This window comes from Centroberyx affinis, unplaced genomic scaffold (genome assembly GCF_046629955.1).
Source record: "Centroberyx affinis isolate AG114_WGS23_722 - 3 ecotype Tasmania unplaced genomic scaffold, CSIRO-AGI_Caff_v1 ptg003898l_1, whole genome shotgun sequence".
NCBI classification, from domain to species: Eukaryota; Metazoa; Chordata; class Actinopteri; order Beryciformes; family Berycidae; genus Centroberyx; species Centroberyx affinis.
In genome coordinates, this window is record NW_027281736.1 from 64,130 (window position 1) to 90,430 (window position 26,301).

At 41.9% G+C, this 26,301-nt stretch overlaps 2 protein-coding genes across 2 annotated transcripts; both read right to left on the bottom strand.

Moving 5' to 3' along the window:
- Positions 1–244: 244 nt before the first annotated feature.
- On the bottom strand, positions 245–9,870 carry cetp (cholesteryl ester transfer protein, plasma). Its single transcript, XM_071541540.1, has 17 exons — positions 9,726–9,870; positions 9,274–9,388; positions 9,040–9,171; positions 7,557–7,627; positions 7,313–7,400; positions 7,145–7,214; positions 6,476–6,536; positions 6,282–6,373; positions 5,657–5,756; positions 4,853–4,932; positions 4,357–4,407; positions 4,075–4,224; positions 2,999–3,066; positions 2,072–2,114; positions 1,300–1,369; positions 484–569; positions 245–352 (listed from the first exon to the last, which is right to left on the bottom strand). Exons 1-17 carry the CDS (start codon positions 9,868–9,870, stop codon positions 275–277), a joined length of 1,500 nt encoding a protein of 499 aa, XP_071397641.1. The 3' UTR covers positions 245–274.
- Positions 9,871–12,193: 2,323 nt separating this feature from the next.
- herpud1 (homocysteine-inducible, endoplasmic reticulum stress-inducible, ubiquitin-like domain member 1) lies at positions 12,194–25,794 on the bottom strand. Its single transcript, XM_071541542.1, has 8 exons — positions 25,468–25,794; positions 23,784–23,861; positions 22,532–22,609; positions 21,106–21,329; positions 20,201–20,311; positions 19,700–20,071; positions 15,145–15,265; positions 12,194–14,973 (listed from the first exon to the last, which is right to left on the bottom strand). Exons 1-8 carry the CDS (start codon positions 25,618–25,620, stop codon positions 14,785–14,787), a joined length of 1,326 nt encoding a protein of 441 aa, XP_071397643.1. The 5' UTR covers positions 25,621–25,794; the 3' UTR covers positions 12,194–14,784.
- Between the last annotated feature and the right edge of the window lie 507 nt (positions 25,795–26,301).

Genomic DNA, 26,301 nt, shown 5'->3' on the forward strand with positions numbered 1-26,301 from the left:
GTAGTGCCATGCACTTATTGGAAATGAAGACATATCTGTGACGAGCTAGCCCGCATCCTTGTTACATTCATACACAGAAACAATAGAACAGGTAGCCAAGCAATATTATTGGTCAAAAACGCATTCAAACCCTGCAACCAAAGGCCTGCTTTGTATGCCTCATCCCTAGCCGCATCCACCGCTCTATCCATAATCAAAGTGAAGGGTGTTATTGCGATATGAGCAACACTTCAAGGAAACAGTTCCGGACCCAAGATGCTGAAGGCTTGCCCAGTTACTCCAGTGTCTTCCTGAGGAACTCGACCAGGAGGTGATGAGGGAAACCAAAGTCCATCTGAATCACCACAAAACCCTACAGTGGGAAGAGAGAGCACGGGAGAGAGAGAGAGAGAGAGAGAGAGAAGCAATTTGAATATGTACACAGGGGCACTTTGAGAGAGACAGAGCAATAAAATGAGAGAGAAAGAGCAGCAGCCTACTCACATCCCCGGGAAGCACTTCTGGGTTGAAGATGTCAAACAAGTTGACTCCCTGTTTGTCCATCAGCCTGGTTAGTTCTGGCTCCAGAACTAGAAAACACACCACAAAACTATTATGACAGACATGACAGGGAAAAAATGACTAGATTTGCTGAAAGTGGAACCATTCCCACGGGAAGTTGGATAAATTGGCAGCCCAGAAAAAAAAATATTTTGGAGAGGATCCACTATTAAGCAGGGTGCCTCTCTTTTTTTTTTAAGATGTAGCAACAATATATCATTGTCAGATTAATTGTGATGCCTTGGTATAATTACCGTAAAACAAATGAGACCATGGTGGAGACGATTGGTAGCCTCTATCTCACGCCGGTGGTATTGTTAGTGCCAGTGTTTCTCAAAATTAAGACTACATTTCCCATAAGCCCCCTCTCCCTCCCTGAAGAGGATCAACATGTTGGAAGTGATTTTTCCATCAACCTTTCGCTCCTTCCACCATCTGCTGCCAGAAACTCTGAAAGCTTTAGCTCTGTTTGCTCTGGAAGAACAGCGCCCTCTTCCTGTTTTGTGCCGTAAAGCGATCCAGCAGATTTCCCTCCAAATCCAACCAGGTGGCACACAATGTAAAATGTAGAGGCCATGTAGTCTTCTCAGTGACGGTCTCATTTGTTTACAGTAATTATACTAATGTCTCACAATCAGTGCGGTAATGATTTATTGATGAACATATTCTAGGAGAGCACTTTGTGAGCTTGGGGGCAAAAGCGTTGAGACTTAAGACTTAAATTGCACCTTAGTCTTTGCATATCTCTGTCAGTCTTACCATTTAGGACCTTAGGGATGCCGATCTTCTCCACAGCCTCTCTTATGTACTCTCTCTGTGCCGCATCCAGCTGCTGGGAACAGAGTGAGAGGACAGTGAACAAGTTGAATCATAGATTGAAACATACCGTACGTGCATGTATAAAGTATCAGCATCGTTTCCCAAGAGTAAATTATACACAAAAAGCAATTTCTATATTTTTGTGGTGGAAATCTAGAGACTTTTATTTTGTCTTTTTACTGACATTGTCCCCGATAAGTATTTCACAATCCAGGGACCAAGCCGAACCATTGATAAGGCCTTGTAAAATGTCAGAAATGTATGGGTATCACTGGGAAAATCTGCTGTTTTTTTTCATCTGGAGATGCAACATTATTGCAGGACACTGACAATATTAAAGCTCAAAAAAGCAAGTGTCTCCTAAACAGCAGTGAGCAGCTGGACTCACCAACATTAGATCTTCTCCTCTCTCAACTCTTTGATATCTTTGGTATAAAGCATCACAGAGCGGCCGGGTTGGTAAACATGAACATGCTGTGTGCAGTTTACTGACCTCACCTTACAGGATTCATGGGTATTGAAGTTAACATTTTTCAACAGTTACCTCTCGCTGCCATTTGGGGCCGCTAAAGTGCAAAGTTTGTGCAGCTTTTAAACTAACAATGTATAAAGTATACTGTTTGTGTGAGTGGCTTGTGCAGCGCAGCATCTTTGCCAGTACAGAAACCAATTGAAAAATAAAAAAAAAAATCAATGGGAAAGAAGATCTTACCTGTTGGTTACCTGATGACAGTTCTGCCTGGAGTATAGAGATCCTAGAGAGGGAACAAACCATGATAATCACCTTCACACACCAAGTGCAAGACACGGACAAAGGCTTGATGTGGTTAGATACACAAAACTACACATGCAATGACATGTTAATAGCTTCTAAATAGTGATAGTGAAGTGATTTTACAGAATTAGAATGAGTCCTAGGACATTAACAGTGATCAAACAGTAGCCAATGGAAAATAGAGATTGGCACCCTGATGAAGGCATCCGTGCCACAACACATTGTGTTTTTTAATCCCTGCAAGATGCATAAAAATAAAGGCTTTTTAACGTTTGAATGAGAGAGTCACCTTGGATTTTTTATTCATTTATTCATAAAACAGCAAAAGCAGTAACACAAGAGAAGAACTAGAAAATGTGCTCAGTAAAGCACAGACCTCCTCCATGTCTGACAACACCCCACAAGGCAGTTATGCACTATTTGGTGATATGCCACATCCACCACCACGCCTCCTTTTGGCCAATCGATAGAAAAAGTGAATCAGTTCTTCCTTGGCCCATAACCAACCTTCATACCAAGTTTTGTGCAAATCCGTGCCCAACTTTTTGAGATATCCTGCTAACAGTCGGACAGACGGACAAACATATGGCAGAGGTAATAAATATAAAGGCAAGGCAAGAGCCATAAAAGAGAGGGCATAAACAATAATCAAATGTCAGTACATTAAAATAAGTCTATCAAAGGAAGGTTATAAAAAGATCGTAGAAGACCTGTGATGCGGGTTGGTGCCGTGCCATAAAGGGATCAGTAAAAAAGCAAATTTCAGTTTTAGTTTGCTGTCTTTTTCTGTGTTACTCTCACACCGCAGTAATAGTCTGCATTCCTATGGCTGTGAGTGCCAAGTGTGCAGGAGAGCGGTCTTACTCTGAGGCGTTACCCTGGAGGAAGAGTTTCTTGTCAGCGTAGGAAGCTGTGACCACCACCTCCACCTCCTAGACAGCAAGGAAAAACAGTTAGAAAACATCAATCGCCCCTGAGCTCCACCTACTGGATCATGTGGTGTTTGCAGACACAAATGACATATTAATGACATAAAAAGTCTCCCTGAAAATAAGGAAAAACACAACAACCATTGTTTTGTTTTCACATGTACACACCTCTATAGATTGTGGACAATTTGTTCAAATTCAACAAAGGCGATAAGTGCATAAATTGCTGCTTCCTCAGACATTTTCCCCACAATCCTCCATTTAAAGGGGACCTAGGAATTCAAATTTTCCTCTATTTATATGGCCTACACATATGATAAAAGATGTTTAATGAAGACATTGTTAAAATTAGATTTTGTTTGAGAGGTTAAATTTAAAGTAATTGCAATTTTCAAAATCCCTCCATTTTTACAGGCTGACCCCAGTAAACGCATCACTCTGGACTTGCTCCTGATTGGCTCTCCTCAGTAATGAATTATGAAAATCCACTGAGCGAATCTGCCCCATTCCAACTAGATGAGCTGGATTTAGTCGACAAATTTAATAAACATCTCTTTTTAACTGAACTGCATTTATTTGCAAAACAGCATGAAGAGTATTATTCCTCATGAATTTATTCCTATCTTAAACCACAGTACATTTGAAAACAAAATTATAAGGGAATTAAGGGTATTCATGTTAATGTTGCAGCTAAAGGCCTAATTCAATAAGGTTAAAGACCTAATCCAGAATGGTGCAGGCCCACTACTTGTTTTCTCCCCTCCTTCACTAAAACTCATCTCCTCCCAGCAAGAGAACTGGAGGAGTGGGTTGTGATTTTATATCATCAGTCAACATCATGTCAAACATCTGATTACTGAGAAGCAAGGCATTTCATTGGCCAATCCTGTCATTTTCTTTCTCTTGAGGATCCTTCACCAAGGGAGACTTCAGCAGATATCTTAAGCATCTTAGACAACAGGAAAGCATGAAATGAAATGAAATTCAGCATCAACTCTTCTGCTGTCTGACCGTTTGGAAGTAGAGTGCGGGTGTGTGTGGACTTCCACAGTGCAGCTGCCCGGAGGCCTGCGCCCTGACGCTGGTGCCCAGGGGAGAGGTCTTAAGGTGGGGAGCGGATGAACTCCACACCCTCAGCTCTGGAGAACCTGACTCCAGACACTGTTACACACACACACACACACACACACACACACAGACACATGCTTAGTTAGGCCATATGGTCTCATATTCCGACAGAGGTATGTGTGTGTGTGTGTGTGTATTCAGGGATGAGGAGGTTTGCCATATTACCTGGCTTATGAATTCAGGCATGGCACTGGAGAGATTTGTCTTGAAAAGTTCCTGAAATCACATTCATCAGCATAATGTAAACACGAGACAAACAGAACACAAACTACAAAGACACATGAGCTTAAATGATTGTATCCATCCGCTGACTGTTAAACAGATGTGCACAGTATCTTTCATGTCTGCAGTATCTTCTCTGTTTTAAATAAAGTCACTACGGTCTTTGTGTTTCTCGTCTCCCAGAATATGGCAGATGTATCATTTTTTAATATATAGGAATACTTCTGCCATAGCAATCAATAAGGTGCCAGCAATCTCCAATGCATAATGATACCAAATTACTGATATCAACTTATGATGCCAGGCAACAAACACAACCTACATGAAGTGTGGCATCCTTAAGTAATGTCAAACATCATTAGACAATACCAAACACGTGTGACTTTATAAGCAACCCTGCTTGAGTGTTTTACAAGCTATTTGGAGATGACATACTTACAATGATCTCTGCTCCAGAGATGTTGAGTTGGAAGCGGCCATCTTGGTGGGCAGCAGTAACCATGGGGTTAAACACCTGGTCTGAGGTTAAAACACAGGTTAAAGCTGCACTAGGCAAGAGTTTTATGTAAAAAATACACCTGTCTTATGAGCCGAAATCATAAAGTGGGGCTGCAACAGAGAAGAGTGTCCCATCCCCACTATTCACCCTATTTGCCTAAATAAGATTCTGGTGTTGAGTTTGGACGCGAGCGGGAAATCTTATCGGCACACAGGAAGTGATGTCAACAAAACTGTGTCCTAAACAGCTCCCTCCAGAGAAAGCTGGACCAGTGACAGCTGAACCTGCTGCAAAAAGATGTTTTTTTCACCATTTCCAGCTCTACCAGCCACTAAGAAGAATACGTTTAGGTCCGAGGAGTGTGCAGTTTACTGCCATCATGTTACATGATTTCTGGGTAATGAAGTCCTTCAATCTTTCAAAAATTCAAGGAGTTATCACTCAAAGTTATGCCAAAGTTCATTGCTAGCTATAGAGTTTAGGGAAAATGTGTGCAGAAGCAACAATTTACCAGCTTACCAACCACTTTGTAGCTAAATGCTAACTTTGTATACAAAAATGGCCCAGTACTTAAGATGGTACGTAAATAAAAATGGCCTGCAATGTGTACCTGTGGGTCTACAAATAGCTGTAACAGCATTTACTCCTCTTTCTCCTTTCTTTCCTGTCAGAATTCGCTGTAAAAAGTTGCACTTTCGACTTAAAAAAAAGCTGAAAGAAAACATGAAATGTCTGACTGCTGACCTGAGATCCAGAAGTACAGCATCCTGTCTTCAGTCAGCTGACTGGGGTGGAAAACAGAATCATTGATGACCGCAGAAATGTTGTTGTAGTTGGTCAGGCCCTGGATGATTTGCGGAAGTAACGAGAAAGAAGTCAACTAAGTGAAGAAGAGAGAGCAGCTCCATAATCCAAGGGTCTTCTATAGCAAGGTGGTTCCCAGCTCTCTGGGCTTTTAACCCCTTAAAACAAAGTCAATCTTGAACTTTGGCATAGTCGGAATCCTTTTTCGTCAGTTGGATTTGTACCCAAAGGTTCATTGTGAGAAGAATAAAATCGGTTTTGCACAAAGAGGGTGATTTTTTGGGGCATTTTTCACATTTGACAGTTTAAAGTATACCGAGACAGGAAAGACTGGGAGAGAGAAGGGAAGGACATGCGACAAAGGTCCCAGGCCGGATTCCAACCCAGGATGTCGTGGGTACAAGGTACACACCTTAGACCACTGAGCCACCAGGACGCCCCATAAAAGCCCATAAGATTTTGAAGTCATGAAAAAATATGTTGGTCCCCAGGAAAAAACACAGAAATCCACTGCAGAAGATGAATTTCATTATATATGATGCAGGGAAGCACAGTCTCACCATACCTTGTGGTATGACTCTATATAGTTGGCAGTAATGACAGGAGCAGCAGTTACACCGATATCCATACTGATGTCTCCATCACTCAGGAACTGCTCTGGAAACACACACACACACACATAAATGTTGACAAGTGTGTTCTCTCTTTCTCTCTCTCTCTCTCTCCCTCTCTCACACACACACACACACACACACGCACCTGCTGTTTCTTGTATAAAGTCAGCCAGTATATTTGCCACCTTGTTGATCTCATTACAAATCTGCAGTAGAGAATAGAAACATTATTACCGTTAGCTTTTCTGTGACATTAAAAAACTTTTCAACTTTTATTTTGTTTGTGGGTGTATATGCTTTGTGCGTTTTTTAGTTTTATACCTATTGTTATTTTATATTTTGTATTTCATCTGTACATTTTTGTATGTCATGTTATGTGTATATTTTGAAAATCAATTAAAAGGAAAAAAGGAAAAAAAAACTTTTTACTTAAGCTATGATCACATTAATTAGCAGTTTTGTCTTGACTTTGTCTTCTTTCATTCCGTTGAAATTTGAATGTGAATGCCAGGACTTGATGGTAATTACTAATTATCATTATCTAATTACCAATTCTCATGTTAAGATGATGCTGATAATATTAATTATTATCATCAGCTAATTAAGGGGTAAACACATGCGGTGCTATTTTTATTTTCCTGTAGCACACTGAGTCTGTTTATAGCAGTTACTTCACAAGAACAGTAGGGGGCAGAGTTGGCCCACGGTTCACTAGTATAACTTTTCACTTTAATCGCAAAAATTACCCCCCCCCCCCCAACATTTCAAACACAAACATTACCAGTCTCGCTCTCTCTCTCTCTCTCGTCCTCACCTGTCCCTTGATGACCAGCTTGACTGTGAAGGTGATGAAGTCGGTGAAGAGCTTCTTCAGCCAGTTTGGTCTGGACAACAACAAACACACGCCAAGAGAGTCAGCCGCTGTGTCAAACTGTCAAACGGAGTTCAGGTAGAGTGGGGGGTTACGGGGTTTGTAACTTACTCTCGGTCTCCCTGCAGCAGGAGCCGAAGCTTGTGAAAGTTCAGGTAACAGTCTGTGGTGTCTGCTGCCACCTGCCCCTTACCACAATCTGACAGGGAGGGAGAGAGAGAGAATAGATGTGAGGGCAGAGATGAGGACAGATGTGAAGAGCTGAGTTAATGCAATGTTAGAGAAGATATTTATTATCTAACCATAACCACAGGAGTTCAGTCCCTGGGTAGTCTGTACAAAAGAAAGTACTTACAAAGTCTAGGGTTGATTCCAAGATCAATCTGAGACTCAATCTCAAAGTCGATTGAATGTGCAACGTTGACTCTAGATGTGAGAGAAAAAGACAGAGGGAGTTGTTACACATTTAAACTAGCAATCCATAAAATTTTCAAATAAATAAATGTCTGTTTTGCTACTCTTTATCGCTGATTTATATAACCCAGTAGTGATACAACCTATATCCAGTTCATGAAAGCTCTTCGATTTGCTGTTCTAAAAACCCAGTCTAAAAATCCTCTGGCGCACAGGAAGTGATGTGCTTTACGTTTCCGGTTTGTTTGGAATAAATAGGAGAAGAAGAACTGGGTAGTTAGCATGAGCAGTGATAGCCACCACGGCTGAACAGACAAAGAAAAGAGAAACTCAAACTGCATCAACAGAGAATCAAAGGAAAAAGACGTCACAGTACTGGACACACTGTTTGATTGACAGCCGATCTCTGGGAAGAGCAGTGAGGAAAACACCACAGCAATGAGCGCTGAGCACCAAAGATGGAGACATAATCCAAGAAAATTAGGAATTTGTGGACTACCATTCTAAACTCTTATTTTAACCAGGCAAGTTAGAGTCATTACAGAGGGGGAAGGGCTTACATACAGTTACCTAACACCTGGGGCTGTTCACTAATGCCCCCAGGTGGGTCGTATCGCTATAAAACACTTTTACACCACTAGTCTGATTATTATATGATGGCAATAGCAATAGATAGAAGAAATGGGTGGACAAAACCTCATGCAAATGATGTAAATCAAAACATCTGTTTCAAAAGGAAGTGAGAACATTGCTTTGGTACAAACAGAAGTGGTATTAAGACAGTTTAGCTAGTACCATGTATATCCTATGATCTTTTGATCTTGTGATCTTTTATCTGTGTGTTGTGTTGTACGTCAAGTTATTGTTATTTTGTCTTCCAACAAGAGCCAGAATGGAAATAAGTATTCTAAGTAACACTTTCTTGCGCTATCCTCTGGGGTCAAAGATTGTATATAATTGTTTATTTATCATGTATTTTTCTATTTATCAAATCAAATCAAATCGAACCAAACCAAACCAAACCAAACCAAACCACATGTCCTTGTATAATTCTTTATACATAATTGAGCCTGCTGTTCATGCAACGCAGTTTCTGAACTGTTCAGCAGGCTGTTTGAAGCCACAGCGATTGGCCATCTCATAAGCCTGTTCTTGAGTGTGGAAATTACTGGGTGTGATTATTGGGTTTGGGGTGGAACTGAATCCCTGGACCGGCTGGGACAATCTGGGTGGGGGAAGTGAACGAGTAATACTCTCTTTCCTCCCCCTCAACAACTACTGTTGAGATGCTGTTGAGCAAGACACTGAACCCCAAAGTGCTCCAGTGGAGCTGCTCAGTAGCCACCAGTAGAAGACTGTGGTTGTACTGGGCATCTCCCAGTGTGAATGTGTGAAGCTGGGTGTTGCTGGTCACACGGACTCACAGCCAGCTGCCGTATCCATACTGGATGGTCCCTCTGAAGACAGCGGACACGTTGCTTATCTCCATGGCGATGCCTTCACCTGGACGCAGCTCAAACACACTCTGGCCAATCGACAGGTTGTGGATCTCCAGACTGGGAGGGGCAAAGGCAAAAACGTTAAGCAGAACAGTTAGTCAATGTGTCTGTGTGTCCATCCATGCTTGTGTGTATGTGCGTATGTGTGTGTCCACTCACTTGTCCAGGCCATATTTGACTTTGCCTACAAAGAGCAGTGACTTCTCTCCCTTCACGCTCGGGTACCTGGCATGCTGGAACGCCGCCTCGATCACTTTAGTGGTTTTCTCATTCACTGGCAAACAACAGAGAAAAACATGTGTGCACAATATGTGGGCAGACACGCCTCCACACCTATTTGTATGCAGTCAGGCATGGAGATACACACACACAAAACTACTCAACCAAACAAACAGTAACTCAGGTACAAGAAAACACACACACACGTACCACAAGTACCCAGGCCAGCACACACACTTCCAACACTTCTTCAGTAAATTTAAAGAGAAACCCTTTGACTGAATGAATGAACCAAACGAATGGATGGACAGATAATTGAACCAATGAACAAACAAATAAAAGCAAATTCTTGGAAGGAAGCATAAAAAGAAAGGGTCCAAAATCCCACTCACAGACAACAGCAGCAGGGTAGGTGAGCCTGCAGACAGCTCCGGTGTACCGGTAGGCCGAGACAGGGTCCTCCAGGCAGCCTCGGGACGTCCCGAACAGAGATAGGACCAGCAGCAGCACCAGCGGTGGGAAAACTTCACGAGGCATCGCACACCTGGAGATCCCACCTCTTCTAGAACTGAGGTTCTTATGACTCTAAGGCGGACGCTACGCACTACGTCTGTCCACTAAATCTTACCTTACACTCTAGAGATGAACGTTCTTGAAAAGCTAAACACACAAGGCAGGAAGAAAGAGCACGAACCCTTTGACTTTACTCTGTGGACTTGTCTGTCTTAATAAACAAGGCTGTGCGTACTGCACTAGCTAGAGCTTTGAGGACTTCTCAGTCCTTCAACTCTATGCCAGTTTTCTCTTGACTCACTGTGGGACACGCTGTAGACTAGAGTTACACAGAGTTAATCAATGGACCCGGTATTTGCTCTGGACTGTGAACAATATCTCGAACTACTCTCACTTCACCTCCAGAGACTTGAAATGCTCTTCCCTTGGTTTCTGTAGTTGTACGTTTGTGCACTCCTGCAGAATATCAGTCTCTTCTAGCAATGTACAAGGCAGAGAACTCTATATTAACACCTATTCTCACACAAAAAGACACGTCTGTCCACCCTCCACCCAATCAGAGATGGACAACTTGCGTGAATCACAAAATCTCCAGGCAAAGGAAAGCACAAAAAGTCTGACTCAACCTCACACAGGGTTGCCTTAAAGTAAACTGGCCAAAGTACACTATACCAATGTTTCCTATGCTGTGGGCGCTACAAAACCGCAGATAGAAACACAGACTCCAAACCTTCCAACTGCTCAGATCGATACCGGGTACGGAAATGAACTGTGGAACTAGATTCTTGTTGACAGTGGATTTCAATTAAGAAATGACTTTGAGGTACACTATAAAAACCAGCAAGCAGGAACAGAAGCAGATACTTCATACACCGCTGAAGAGATGCTACACAGAGTAAAGAAAGTAAACCAACAAAGTGAACTAGACTATTAATCTAAACTGTAGGTGCTATGTAGGGACACAGATACTACAAGCAGTCTTCAATACATACCACATACGGAAACCTTTCAAGCGATCAGAAACACACTAGATCCCTCCACTAATCAAACTGAATGATCAATGCATGTCTATTCTCTCTTTCTGACTATGGCTAGATTCTAACAAAGCGCCAACGTGACGACTTTTGAGCACTTTCACTGCCTTTAACGCCAGAGAAACACCACTTTGTACCGATCCGGTCCAACTTTCTATTGAACAAAGACTCTTTCACAAACGCCCGGCCCCACGGGGAAACTAGATACGGAAGTTGACTTTAACTTGAACTATTCATTCCCCTAATAGTGATTCCCTTAGAGTCTAGTCAATGTGTCTGTTCTGCTCCAAGCCTCTTAGCGAACTGAGTTTGGTTTGGGCTGAGCTTCAGCGATAGGGGGATGGAAAGAAAAGGGGGAGGTACAAGTAAAGGACAGAGAGAGATCAGAGACGAGGACAAATGGGGTCGTTTCAATGCACTGGTCTAGTTTAGGGCTCTAGCTTACTGGAGTGTGTGTGTGTGTGTGTGTGTGTGTGTGTGTGTGTGCACATACCCAGGGGCACCACTCTATAGTGATAGTGGAGGTTATGGCATGTTATTAGGTTGTTGCAGGGCAGTAAATACAGTTACATGTATAGACAGGAAAAGGAGAGGACACATTCTATAGTGTAACACACACACACACACACACATACACAGTTAAGCTTCTGAGAAAACATAGTCTGTGAAAATACTCACATTACTCTCAAACACATACATGTGTAGCTGCGACCCAAACATTCACATTCAAGATAACATGCTTGAAGAGCAAAATAACATCATGCTCAATTACCATTTAATTTTACTATCACTATTTCATGTGGAATGAACAAGAGTACATGCTCCAGTATGACTTCTGATTCTTCCTCTACTCTAACATTATATTCTTTTACTGTATATTCTCCCATTTTAGACTCCAGCAGTCACAGAGGGGAGAATCTCATGGTGCATTGCAGAGTGGTCTGGGTTTAGATATTCCACTGAATACAGGTCAGAGGGAATCTCAACTAAATGTCTTACCCAAGGACTGGGGTAAGACATTTAGTTGGGAATACATGCAAGTCAACGGAAGAATCTCGCAAGTATGGTAGCGTACCAGCGTGTGTGTGTGTATGTGGCACAGTGTACTGCAGTGCAACAAGAGTGCTACATATGATACTATGGGTCACATGACCTATAGTAACCACATGCATTTAAACATGGGGTCAACAAACTTTACTTTTCCTGACTGCACCTTGACTCAAATTGGTAGATGCATGGTCCTCACTAACCACATCTACAACAAACCAAGAAAATAAGAAACACAAACATCAAATCCTTTAAATTTAAGTACATTTATTGCATCCATTATTGCAAGTCTCCCTCAAAACACTCTCCATACTATGGCATCCATCAAGAAGAAGCCACTTCAACAGAATAAAGACAGAATAAAGAAGAACAATAAAATAAGCACAGCAAAATCAACGTTCCAAGATTAAGATGTCAGATTACACTCAGTGTATAATGTCACAGGTTACTGCTGTTCCAAGGGAGTCCCAAAGTCATACTTTGGTGTATATGTAATGTATTGTGAAAACATTGTTACTCATATTTTGGTCACTCTTTTAGATACAGCTGCAGGAGAGGAAGCAAGAAGCAAGGGGGGGGGGGGGGTAAAACATGATTCTCTTCTCTGATTGGACACGTTAACAGTGAGTGTATCAAAATGTCACCCAGAATGGTAGGTATGTGTGTTTTGGGGGCTTGTGGCTTCCCACCATTGGGTGTCACCCACACCAAAATAACATTCGACAGGCATTCCCAGGGTGCAAAGGAATCATTCAAAGACTTTCTTCTAAACAGATATCTTACTGACATTCAAATAGCTTAAAACTAAACTTGACCTTTCACCTGATTAGTTATATTGGGACTTTGGACTTGACCTGAAACTTGGACCCTATGATGTTGTGACAAGCATGAGTCGGTCCCACCGCTGCAAAACAACTATGAATCCTTTAAGCATCGAATATTGTTATATTCTAAATTTCCACATGAAAAGCAGAAGCTTGCATAATAAGACACATTCTGTAAAGTGCTGTGTGTACATACAATATAATATATTTACAAATCTTTTGATTCTTTACGATGCCAACGTTATTATTTTACAGAATATATACACGACAATTTGGCAGAAAGAAGCAGTCAAGTTTGTATTTGGTCACAATCACCATCATCTGCAATGTAGTGAAGCTCAATAATGGGAAAATCCACCCCGAAGCAGAATTCAAGTTATTAGGTTATTCCTACAAGGACCTCACAGTGCAGTTTAATTTCCATACTGTGGATCATGATTCAGTTTGATTTCAATTGGATTTTAACACAATAACAAAACTGATTTCTTGCTACTGAGTGTGGCATAAATGATTGAAATTCGCCAATTTGTTTGAGTGATGCAAACGCTACAATGTGTCATCTGTGTATTCTGATATGATTTAGGGGACAAAATGTTTTAATAGAGGCTATCACACATCTGATGACATCATTTCTATTTTGTTCTGCTGTTTGTGAATTGGAGTCCCACTCACGGTTGCTTGCTGCTAGCATGGCAGCAGTTCACAGTTTGCTACGGTGACTCCATCAGGAGCAGAGTCTTTGGTATAACCTAAAAAAAAAAACATCATCTGCCCTACTTCTACAGCTGTAAAGTAACACAGGCTACAAGTCTGCATATTTTGAGTAGATGAATAAAATCCAAAACTGGAACATTAAAATTAAAATGTATTGGTATATGGATTTTTTTTTTTTTAACCAACCCTATTGTTCCATGTTCAGAAATACTTACTATACATGTCAGAACAGAGCCATAACAGTTGAACTCTGTTTCAGGGTGGATTTTGACTTCAACTGCCTGGGGCTCATAAACCCATCAAGTTTTGAGTGTTGATCTGGACCATCTTCTTCATTATCAAAACGCAGAAGAGCTGGATTTGACTCCTTCTGAGGGATTAGAGGGCCCATACGCACAAGAAGAAGGCCTGATTAAGATAATACACACTGTACCAGAAGGGCCTGTATGTCATGAACAGTCAGGAGGAAATTCCAGCACATACGTCAAGAGGTATATTTTTGCCCTCTGAAAAGAAGCTCTCGGCTGCCACCTGCTGTCGTTCACTGGATAAGGACAAGATCCAAGTACCTGTGCTGTCAGGAGAGCCAGACAAACTTCCTCATCAGGTTTTTAAAATGATGAAAAACCTTACGTTAAAAACCACTAACTTCTAAAATTACAGATAGTAGCCACTGTCCAGTAGCCGTGGACAATATTGAATGACAGTGCAAGTTTGTTTGGTCAGTTGAAAAATCAAAGTTTGGTCAGATGCAGAGCTGGAACAGCTTTTTCCATTTAACAGTTTCACCAATTCCACTAAAAAGTATCCACTTGGGCTTACAAACCAAAGTCTGACTCTACCATTGATTAGCTGTTGGCTGGTGCTAACTTCTAACCTTTGTTGGTTGTTTGATCAGTCCTATAGTCAAACCTTTGTCTGGATCCAGTCCAAATTTCTAGGTGATTCAAGGGTCTGGCGCTGCTTTTTTTTTTTTGCTGGTGTTACAACTTTCAGTTGGTTCTTTCACAGTCAAAGGACCTGGGTGCAGCAAGACCTCATATTGTCCAGCGCTACTGTCCAAGATTCTTTTTGGATAGGGAGGATCCAATCACTGTAAAATACAATCCAAACAATGCTTTCTATTTTAGGAAACTATTCTTGAGTTGGCAGCTCCCGACATCATCCTTAAGTCGGGTTGTTTTCTGACTGGATAGGGAAGACCATGCCACTGTTAACACTAAACTCTTCAAGCAGGACTGAAAACTCCAGAAATTGTAGTTCCACACTGAATAATGAAGTGAAGCGAAACGTTTCTCTCAATCTTCTGTCTTAGGTGTTCAGTTGGCCACACCCTGAGGTACCTCAGGTATGAGCGAGGAGAAGAAGGTTTTGAAGAACACCCAGGCCATCCACATGACTGACACCCTATGAGGAGGCACTAGGACTGCCGTCATTGGTGCTTGTCTGTCAGATCCGTCCCCTGCAGCAGCAGTTTCCTCCCTCTCTCCGTCAGCAAGCTCTTCCGTCTGGAGAGACAGGAGAAAAAGCTCCCATAAAAGACATGATTTGACAGTGGTTTTTAAAACATTTCTTAGGATCAACATTTTTCAGTCAGGGAATCGTGTTTTGAAAGTTGTGAAATCAAATCGAGTCTTTTGTTATGTAAGCAATGGAGTGAAAAATTCAAGAATTCTTACTGGGGTCGGGTCTGGGTTTCTGTCCTGGTTCTGCTGGTTGTGCTGGGCCTCAGGAGGTTGCTGAGGGTTGGGTCCTTGGACCAGCACTCTCCTTCTGAAGGGAAACCAACCAGCGGTGTGTCTGTGGAGGAGGAGAGAGGAGGAGAGAAGAGTTTAGTATGAACGCAAAAGACGTTTCTCTTTGGTTCTGGTGAATTCTGCAACATCTGATTCAATCACCGAAGGTCCACCACACATAAAGAGGCCATAATCTATTTTTTTAGAGGTCACGACTGCAACTAAGAGAGAAGTGAGCAACCTGCTTTGCATACAGCTTCATCAGAGTTTGGCATATTGGTATTGGTAGTGTATATTGGTATTAACTAGTGTGCCCCCCAAAAACAGTTTCTTGGCACAGGAGAGATGTCTGAAACTTGAGAAAGCTTGAAAGTCTGAAAAAGCCTGAGATGTCTGTTCTGAAAGGGGTTAGTAAGTCCATATTCCAAAAAAACATCTACAGCCCCAAGACGGCGTACTTCAATCAAACACAGACGTGCATCTAACCGTCTTGTACTGTATGTACTCTGCAGTATTCCCCACTGACGAATAAAATCGAGCGAGTTCTACTTGAGATGTTCTACAGCTACATGGCCGCTTCAAAGAAAAACCCAGAATTGCCTTTTGATGCAACACTTGTGGGCATACAGATGCCCATGCTGAGAACAGACCATTTGATGGGTCGACTTCGACTACAGAACACAAGCCCTGTGGACACTGCTCCTGTTACATAGTTCACACGCTTAAAAGTACTTCATCTACCTTCATCTCCAAATCCAGAAATACTTAAGAATCCAGCCATCTTAGTCTAAATCACAAAGTGGGGCTGCAACAAAGAAGAGCATCCCATTCCCGCTAATTGAGATGCCCTATTTCGCTCTATTTGCTCAAATGAAATTCTGATATGAGATCTCCATATTGGTAAATTTGTTTATAACGGTTACAAATTGTATCTGCCCCTGTCATGTGCCGCCTCTCCCTCCAAAGCTACAAAGCACACAAGTATTTGCATTTTCTCCCATGCAAAATGAGAAAACTCGACATGTGGTGCCTTAAATTTGCATGTGTTGCGTAGCCACATTTGCTGTTCCATGGCCTTCGTACACATGTGACTTACCTTAAATAAATAGTTTCCTATTTGAGAGAGAGGAAATAAAGGAAGGAGGGACTGGGAAAGAAAAGGGGGGGGGGAGATAGAGGCAGACCTCTACCGCTCTTGTTTCTAAACATTAACCTTCCAACTTTTGCTGACTTGAGTAATCATTAGTGAAATGCATACAGTTGGCCATGTGTTATCGGAGGGGTGGGCTATGTCCTTCAGACACACACACACAAAAACACTACATTCTCCCTTCACTTGCTGTCTCCAAGTCACTCTTCTTTCCCTGTCTTTCATAAATTGACATGTACTTGAGCATGCACACACACACACACCTGTTGTTCTCTTAGAAATAATTAGACTCTTCAATCCGTTTCTCCGATTCATTCTGCTTTCCTTTCGCTTTTTCTTTACAATTACACATAGAGTCACATATACTTTGAACCGAATTCTTGCTGGAGGAATGGAATCTGTGTGTGTGTGTGTGTGTTAGTGTATAGTTCAGGGCCATGGGGGGGGGTTATGTAACAAAGTGTGAGACTGGGACATGTGGAGGAAAAGAACAACATGGCCTCAACTGATGATAACACAACAGCCATGATATGGTAACAGGCTATCAAATGGACTCTCTGTACTGCTGCCAACTTTCACCCATTTTCACCACTTCCAATAGAGCCATGGCTTATGTAGGCAAGTAAGTAAGTATGGGGGATAATATTACCATATGATACCAAGATATATAAAAAATATATATTATCAGTGTTTTCTATAACTAAGTTCTGCACGTTCATGACCCTAAAAATTGTTACTCCTTCCTGGTTTGTTAATGTTGATTTGCAACGAAACAAGTTCTTCCAATCTTTACCTTTCTTGGGGACAAAAGCTTACTAGCTTTAAGTAAATTCAAACAGGTTAAATTTCCTTAAAAGTTTCCTTAATCAAAGTATCGTGAAGTAAGTTTAAAAAAACATCCGGTTAGGTTTTTGAACGAAAGCATGACAGCAGTGGGTTGTTTCATCTGAATGCAACGGCTTAACATTTTTTACAGGATTAAACCAGAGGGTCATTTGAATATGAGCTAGTAAAAAGGAAGCGAGTAACCGCACCCTCCCACAGTACACAGATGTAAAGTCAGACAAACAAGCCAAGATGGCTGATAAATAAAGAAAAACTCAGATATACTCATATATACAACCTAAGATGGCTGATCCGATATAGTGTTTGATCTGATGGTTTCACGTTCTCATGTTCCAGTCACTAGAACAGTTTCACAGCTACAGTGGTAAATACCAGTGACATCCATCTACAGTGAAGTAGGAAATTAGTGAGGCTCCAATAGTTCCCTAAACCTTCTGACTGAACGTGTCATGGTTGTGGCTTTGGCCTGGTCTAGGTTTTGTATTTCTTTGTATGTTTCCCTGTCTAGTTCTTAGTTCTACGTGTACCTTGTTTCCTGTCTGCCCCAGCTGTGTCTCATTTGTGATCACCCCCCAATGTGTATATTAGTCTTGTTCCCCAGTCAGTCTTTGTCGGTTCATTGTTCTGTTACTTGTGTAGAGCTCTTGTTTTTTGGTTTCCTGTGTCAGTTTGTGTAGAGCTCTTGTTTTTTGGTTTCCTGTGCCACCTGCTATCTGTTCATTAAACACCCAGTCTTGGGGTTTTGATCACCACACCTTCCTGTGACAGAACGTTTAATTACATAGATCTTAACAAGACGGTACATATCTTATTTGCCAATAAGCAGCAGACCAGACAGTAGACTATTGACTAATATTGGTAGCATCAAATTATATACAGTTAGTAATAACCAAATAACTAGAGGCTTAAAATAGTTCCAGACCATTCAACTCTGTAAGCAACAGGGTCATAGTCTAGAGCAGTGGTTCCCAACCCAGTCCTCAAGGACCCCCTGTCCTGCAAGTTTTTATTCCATCTTTACTCTTGCACACCTGATCCCAATGGGGCCTACACACTTTCATGCTGCTCTGTTCAGGTAGATCTGTCTCTACCAATCAGCATTAAGACCTTAACTGGATCAGGTGCGCAAGAGTAGAGCTGGAACCAATACTTGCAGGAAAAGGGGTCCTTGAGGACTGGGTTGGGAAACACTGGTCTAGAGCAGTGGTTCTCAACCTATTTCATATCAAGGACCTCTACTTCAGTCCACATTAGGGCCACGGACCCCCATTTGATGCGATTTTGTCCCTCGGACCCAAATCTGAGAATATTTTTATTGTTAGATATGATTTTGTCCAGAACTCCATGACTATCTGTATTGCAGGGAGAGAGATAACAGTGAAACTATGATCAAGATAATCAGTCTCCTACATTCTGTAATTGTTCTTGTAAATGAAATAATGAAGTTTAACGCTTCATCAATTGGCTGGGGACCCCCTGGGATGCCCTCAAGGACCCCTGGTGGCCCCTGGACCCCACGTTGAGAACCACTGGTCTAGAGACACAGTGTCCTGAGCCACAGTTTCAAAAGTTTGGAAATCAGCACCAGTCACCAACCACATGGTCAGACGTTTGCCTACTGTACCAAATACTATGCAGGTAACCAGTCACTGTCTGGAAGCTCTTTCTTATTCTAAAAATCTTTTTGGCTGGAAAATATGTGACATTTAATAAATGTTGCAATCAGCGACTATCACCATTAGGCAACATAAATTAGCTTTTCACTTTGAAGGCATACATTAAGGTCAGCTGCTTTCACTTTGTTTGTTCTAATATGAATCTCTGGTAGGACAGGTTTCATGGGTACACATCCTCAAGGCTGGGCTGTATGCCAGCAGCAGCTTTGTTAGTTCATTATGAGACAAGGAGGAAGGAAAGTTAATCCCTGCACATATTTAGTGTTCTACTATGCAAACCATTAAAATCTAATTTCTCGTCTTCCTTGTTTGTAAAAGGCAAAGCCGACTGTGAAAAAAAGCAATGAACTACTTTAATTTGTTGATTTGGTCACACTGGAGGTCAAATGAATAGATTATGTTCTAACAATGAAGGTTATCAAGGTTGCTAACAGAATGACTCCAATAGACTTTTCCTGTTTTCCACGTTTTCTGTGTCTTCTTTAAATTGGCCTTTATTTATAAAGACTGTAAATGGAACATATAATATATTTTATTATGTTCTGGTCTTTTATGTAACTATGTATGTTTATATACATGTATATGCATATATGACTATACCTGCATTTGCAGTATATCAGTCAGACTTTGTCTACCTTTTTTGTTCATAACTGGGCTGTGATCTCCATTCTAGTTAATATGCTTTGTGCAACAGTTGTTATGTTTACAGTATTTCTCTTCTCCCGATGTCTCTACATGTTTATGTTTCTGTGTCAGTTATGTGTGTTTTGTGTTGTATTGTTATTGTGGTCTATTAAAAAAAAAAAATAATAAAAAAAGTACTTACAGGTACATGAGGAGGAGGGTGCTCATCACCAGGACAAACCGACTCAGGCTGGAGTTGAAGTACACGATCATGAGCAAGACGCCCAGTCGCGCGGCGGAGTACATCCAGTCCAGCCAATCGCGCTCCACGTCCTCCTCGTCCTCCATCACGGGCCCGCCCTGCGCGTTCATCCGCATGTTCTGATTGGCCGCGCCGGGGTTGATGAAAGCGGCGTCCTGTGCTGGGTTTTGATTGGCCGGCAGGTTGTCGATGGGGTTCTGATTGGGTAGGGGCGCTGCGACAGGCGCTTGATGGGCGGGGACGGGAGGGTACGGGCCGATGGTTGTAGCCGGTGCCAGGGAGGCGGTGCCTGCTGCCGCCAAAGCTGCATGGCTATTGGTTGGAAATAAGACAGAAAGAGGCAAGATTTCAGACTGAGATCAAGAGAGGTAAAAAAAAAAACTTACACCTATTGAGAAATAAACTGTTTAAACTTTCCAATGTGTATGATTGACAACTTACTATTGCATGTAATACTGTCTAGCATAGACGTGCTGGAGCCACAGCAGTTGTTGGGGGCTGTAGAGGGAGTAGGTGGGGAAGGCTGGCTGGGCGATCTCCGGTGCACCAGGCCTACAGGGAAAGATGGAGGGAGGGACAGGAGAAGAAAAACAAACAGGGAAAGGAGAAAAATGAAGAAAGAGATACAAAGAAAACAATGAAACCGTTATCCTACTCTTATTATTTACTTGCATTTCATTGGCTACAGTCACACTGAAGGTCCGACTCCAAACTGCTGCTCATATCTGACTTTTTTGGATAACTGTTCATATCTATTCTAGGATGTAACCTGTATCTGATACCAATGTGAACTGACAGCGGTGTCAAAAAAAACCCTGCAAAGTACCAAAAAGACATCACATTGTGTTTTTTTTTTTCATCTACACTTCTGTCGCTCTCTAGCTAACATAGAAGGGACTCCAAAATTCAACAACTTTCACTCAAAATTGTTTTGAACACAATTTTCTTATGAAATGTGGATTCAGATTTTGACTAAATTGGACTAAATCTTCCGAAGCGCCGAATCACGTCCGCTATTTAACTTTCTTTCCATCGGGTGAATGACATAAGATTTACTTATGCAACACTGACAAAATTTGATTGTCCAAATACAAGCTGCATGTAGGTCCCATGCGTCGATATCCAACAACAAAACGCGACTCTGAATGCTTTTTGCCATTTTCACTGATTAGACATCTGATCCGTGTCACATGAGGGAAAAAAATAAATAAATAAGAAATGGGATACTTTAAGCCTCAGTGTGAATGTAGCCACACTGTGCAAATGGATGTGTAATCATGTCAACAAAGCTCTAAATGTTTTTACGATGAAACAGATACATTATTTTTTTTCCCCTTTTGACTTACATTGCAGTGCCAGGCCATGCAGGTGATCCTGGAGGAGGTGCTGGGGTCTGTGTGGGAACTGGGGCAGCAGTTGAAGCTTGAGAGGCCTGCCTTCTCTGCCTCAGCTCCGGTGTGGTGGGGACAGACGGGGACACACCGGGACCCTGGACTCTGGAAGAGGGGCTGGTACTCGGGGAAGCCGGGTTCGGGCTGGAGTTCGTGCCGGGTGTGGCACTGGGTGTGGTCTGAGGACAGAAAAAGAACGGTGTAAACTGCAATGCTTTTCTTATCACTTGAGCAAGGTATCTACCACAGCAAGAAACACTGTAATAAGGTAGTAGTGTAGGGAAGTGTTTTATTGACTAGGATGTACAACCACTTGGCAGTTTCTTCCACAGCATGAGAGTAGGGAAAGAGCAGGACTTTTGAAAGTGAAGTGAAACTTTAGCAAGTTATCTTTAGCTGCCTTATGATCTCATATCTGTAGCTGAGGACTGAAAGATGTAAAACAGCTCCACTCCTTGGGGGATGGCAATGAGGGAGGAAGTGAAGAAGTGTACGTGTCCGTGTCCTAGCCAGGCACACTACCTCCTGGCCCGACACGTTAGAGGGAGGTGGATATCATCCAGGCTTCCATGGGTCTGTTGTCAGTTTAACACTCTTCATTAAGGTTTTTGCCTTTGCTATAGCTCCAATGAAACCGCTGTGATCTGAATTCATTAAAAATTTGCACTGTTCAAAAATAATAAATGAACTTGAGTTTCATGTGTTGATTGACTGGTACAGGGTATTTGCAGGTTTCAGAAAGCCAAAATTAAGACTAATGAAAGTTCTAAGTTCATTTTGCCTATAAATAGGCAAAACGAGAAAGAAAACACACCAGAAAATGAATTGTTAAGGGCCATGAAGTCCATAAGTTTTTAGTAATGCAGATACAATGAAAAAAGCAAGCATAATGATATGTATATAATTATCATTTTATCTGTGACCTGACAACTGTCACTATTTATTTTGCACATCTTTACACAGGCAGCCACAGCCAGACAGCAAAGTGGAAACAAGGTTGATGAGCTAAAGCAATGGGCAAGGTAGCGTATTTTCATCTTCTTTATTTTACCCACATCTCCCTACAGAGCAAGCAGTCAATGTGTTGAAAAAGACTTTGGGTGCTTTTGGGTTTCGTTGTTGGGAGTGTAAATTGGCCCTATTAGGACTGTAATGTAGCTCTACAGTATAGTGAAGCAATTGATGAGATTTTTGGTCAGATGGGAAAATAGGGCTCAGGTCAAATATAGCTGGAGTTATGCTTTACGGCTTCAATACCCATTCCCAGCACTTTGATAATGGTTTGATGCCAGCCTGGGGCTTTAGTGTGTTTTTTATATAGCCTACTGTGATCTGTAATTAACTCTAGGATGCCCCAATCACTAAGTTCTGGTATACTCACCTTAGGTCTAGCTCCCAGGGGTCCGTGGGGCGAGGTCCTGAAAGCACACACCAGGTGCAGTGTGGGAATGGAGTCCGTCTGAGGCAGCAGAGATAAAGGCCTGATTAGAAAGGCTTACGTGGCACAACACACTGATACATTCAGGGCCTTAGTACTAACGGACAGAAAAAAACTTAACCTTATTGCATTCTTAGGCTGAATATGAGCTAGCCTCTCCCAAAGCTTAAAAAAAAAAAGACAGAATCAAGACTTCATGGAGCCGTTTCATTGACAGTGAACCCAAGCCTGACATGGAGAACAGAGGGATTCTGTGTCCTCGTTTCTCACGCAAAACAAACGGCAGGTCAAACTGACACCCAAATGTATTTGCCAATAAATTTGAATGGGATGCAACAACCCCATAAAACCCTCTCTATATCCTCTTTTATATAGAGCCGTACCGAACAGAATCGGACAGTGCTAGTAGTAGCAGCAGTATTTTCAGCAGAATCAAAAACAACAGGTGCTTCTTTGGCCCGATCTCCTCTTTGTGGACTCTGTATGTCTTTCAGTGGCTGAGTTGGCTTACGGCTCGTGGCTATCTTCTCTCCGGCAACATGAGCCTCTATTGGGATTCACAGACAAAACCCATGAACCAAACACATGAAATATTATACCGGTCCTCTCTTGTGCAGCTTATGCAGCTTTTGTAGACCACGACAACACGTGTATAGGCCGTGACAATCTTTTAGTGGGCCAAAACAGACCTAAACAACAGTGTTGGCCCAGATGTTGTTCCATTTATTATCAGATAAAGGTTGGTTTGAGGCAAGCTGGCTACATTCTGTTTGACACCAAAACCTGATGTATAAGGTTAATTCTTTAGATCGCTGAAAAGGTTTTCTGCTATCGAACTCCATTGTAGCTGCTGGAAATATCTGGATGTGATGCCACGTCTGCATTTGGCCAGTTATCCACAGGAGCAAGAAAAATATATACCATCAAACAATAAAAGAAATGCAAGGTACAATGCAATGAAACCTAAGTGTCAACACCGTGGCTGAACTTCAACCACTGAAGGAGGAAACATACTGACAACAAAACTTTCATTCAGGGTTCTGACTAGGAGGAATGTCTATTTTGCAGCAAGTAGACATTCAAATTCACTGAATTTGTTTTAGTGTTTGCAAGTAAATCCAGATAGACAGCATGCCAACATAACACACTCACACACACACACACACACACACACACACACACACACACACATTACCTGTCTGAAAAGATCCCTAATGTGCAGATGGTCAGGCAGCAGTTTACCAGCATAGATCAGTCTCTGGTCACTCACCGCCTGGAGAGAAGAGGAGACAAACAGGTTTGAGTTAGGGCTGGGCGATATGGTTGAAATCAATATCATGATAATCATAAGGATTTTTCTCGATATCAATATATATCACAATATGGTTCATGTATGCAAAATCACGTTGAATAATGAAATTAATGTTCATCTCATTGAACCGAATGGTAATGTTAGGTGTGAAAACAGAAATATTCAAATAATATTCCTACCATACCTCATTTTATGAGTTTTTAAGTAAACTTTGCTTGTCATCATCAATTTAGACAGCAGAAATGTGTGTCACCATATTAAAATATCTTCATATCATCACGATATGATTCCACTGAAAGACGATAAACGATAATATTGAATTATCGCCCAGCCCTAAGGGTGTGTCACAGGTGTAACTAATAACGCTAATGATGGTTCTATTCCATTTAGGTGTGCCACAGCCAGATTGGAACCATCGTTAATGTCATTAGTTACACCTGCGTTTACCCTGCTATGACACATCAAAATGGAAAGTTTTAAATGCAAACTTTAATTTTCCTACTGCATTTCTTTACTGAATGTTTCACACTGTGCCTGATTTTACACATGGAAAATAATTGAAAACAGGTAGGTGACATACTTCTATGAGAAATGTAGTGTATATTAATTATTTTAGCCAGTAAAAATGATTCTTGTCGAAATTCTTTTTTCGTTTATCAGCACTAGTTTTTGGCAGGTGAGCCAAAAAGTTCATTTCAGATACTGCCTGACTTGGCAGAAGAGGGTGGAGAAGACATGGTAGACTGACTGTATCATTAATCGTGAACTTTATACGCCGAGGCTTGGAGGCTTGGAGTGTCATACACCTTCATCTGTCCTCTGTCACCAGCCATAATTACAGCTCCTGAACTGCAGCCCGAATGGACGCTGTGCCCTTCAGGGGTGCCGTCAAATCCCTTGCCAAGGCTCATTCTCTGTGATGGATGGTGAAACTTGGCAGCCGGCTTTTCCATTACATTTTACAAAGAGAGACTTAAGACATTTGGCTGACACTCTTTGATTGAGGGAGACTTAGAACGAGTGCGACAACTTTCCCCTCCTGCGACACCGATCAGATCTTGCTGGCTTCAAGTACATCCGTGCCCAATGTTGCGCTTGTCAAAGCCCTAGATGATTCGGTTATGTTGCATGCAGCCCCCTTTGTTTCACACATATACATGCTCCACAGCTTGAAGAACTTAAATTAGTAATGACAAGTTACTGTAAACTAATTTTATAACAGAAGTCCCCAAACTTTTTCATGTCAACACCATCTGACAAGTTGTTACATATGAGAAAGTACAGAATATGACTGACTTTTCTGTCAGCCTGTTTCTGAGAGGGGAAATCATAATGAAACTTGAGGTATGCCTCTTCTGCTTTCCTTGGTAGTCCCTCGATAGTCTATTTGCCAGCTCACACAGACAGCAAACCACTTAACGTTTCAAGGCAATGGCTGACAGCTATTAGGCTAGCAGGCTTCTTTACACAGTCAGCTGGCTTGACATTCCGTAACGTACAGTAACGAGTTAGCTAGCACGTTAGCTAGTTACGCTAACGTTAGCCAGCTATCCCACACACAACTCACCGGTTTGGTAAGGTAGACAGTCGACAAATGTGTTTTTAGATCCTTGACAGTCCAGTTCAGATCGACCCCTTCGACGGTTTGGTCCTCCTGAGCCTGGTTGGGCGTTTTTACCACAAGAGTGATAGTCTTTTGTTGAAAACCACCCGGATCCATTTTCACCCTGTCTCTTTCTCTCTAGTTTTAACCTCTCGCTACAAATTTAATCGTCTAAATAAGTGCACAGTCGTTGCGGTGGTATTATTTAGCAGAGACAAGGAGATAAATGACGCAAACTGTCTGTTTAAAGGGAAACTAATGGGACTCAGCTAGTAGGCAGAAGTGTCTAACTGGCTGTCATACGGGACTCGGCGTCAATTTACCAAGGAGGAATGTTGTTTCCAAACACACTGTGGCCTCTCATGATTGGCTGCCGACCGCTCGTGCTCAGACGTGGAGGCTTGGGGAAACATTCTCCTTTGAGCATGCGCGACACATATTTACACCAGCACTGAAGATCGTCTATTTATGACACCAATGGCAACTAAGTCCTCTGGGTAATTGGATGTGTCCAAATAATGTCTAAACATAACAACAAGGCTCGAAAAAGATTAGTTATGGTGTGGGTGTAGGTCCATTTAGTAACGTTATAAGTAGCCTAACTTTGAAGTGTCTGATAAGGTGAATTTGTTTCCAAATGTAGATTACTGTGACTTTATAGCTCTAGTCTCTACTCCAAAACACTCTGAGTTGTAGCTTGAGAAGAGTCAGCTCAGTTAACCTGAATAAACGGTTAGCTAGCTAACGAGCCAGCAAGCTAATTAAGTAAAGCAACTAATATTTATACACAGCTACTAG

Bases quoted from the DNA above. Each gene is read 5' to 3' on its own strand.
- herpud1 (XM_071541542.1), bottom strand. From the start codon at position 25,620: ATGGATCCGGGTGGTTTTCAACAAAAGACTATCACTCTTGTGGTAAAA. The intron at 20,072-20,200 runs GTAAGTTGTCAA...TCCAACCAATAG, and splicing joins AGACAGTATTACATGCAATA to CCATGCAGCTTTGGCGGCAG. The intron at 14,974-15,144 runs GTAAGAATTCTT...CTGTCTCTCCAG, and splicing joins GAAACCCAGACCCGACCCCA to ACGGAAGAGCTTGCTGACGG.
- cetp (XM_071541540.1), bottom strand. From the start codon at position 9,870: ATGCCTCGTGAAGTTTTCCCACCGCTGGTGCTGCTGCTGGTCCTATCT. The intron at 9,172-9,273 runs GTGAGTGGACAC...TGCCCCTCCCAG, and splicing joins GTCAAATATGGCCTGGACAA to TCTGGAGATCCACAACCTGT. The intron at 6,537-7,144 runs GTGAGGACGAGA...TCTCTACTGCAG, and splicing joins AGCTGGTCATCAAGGGACAG to ATTTGTAATGAGATCAACAA.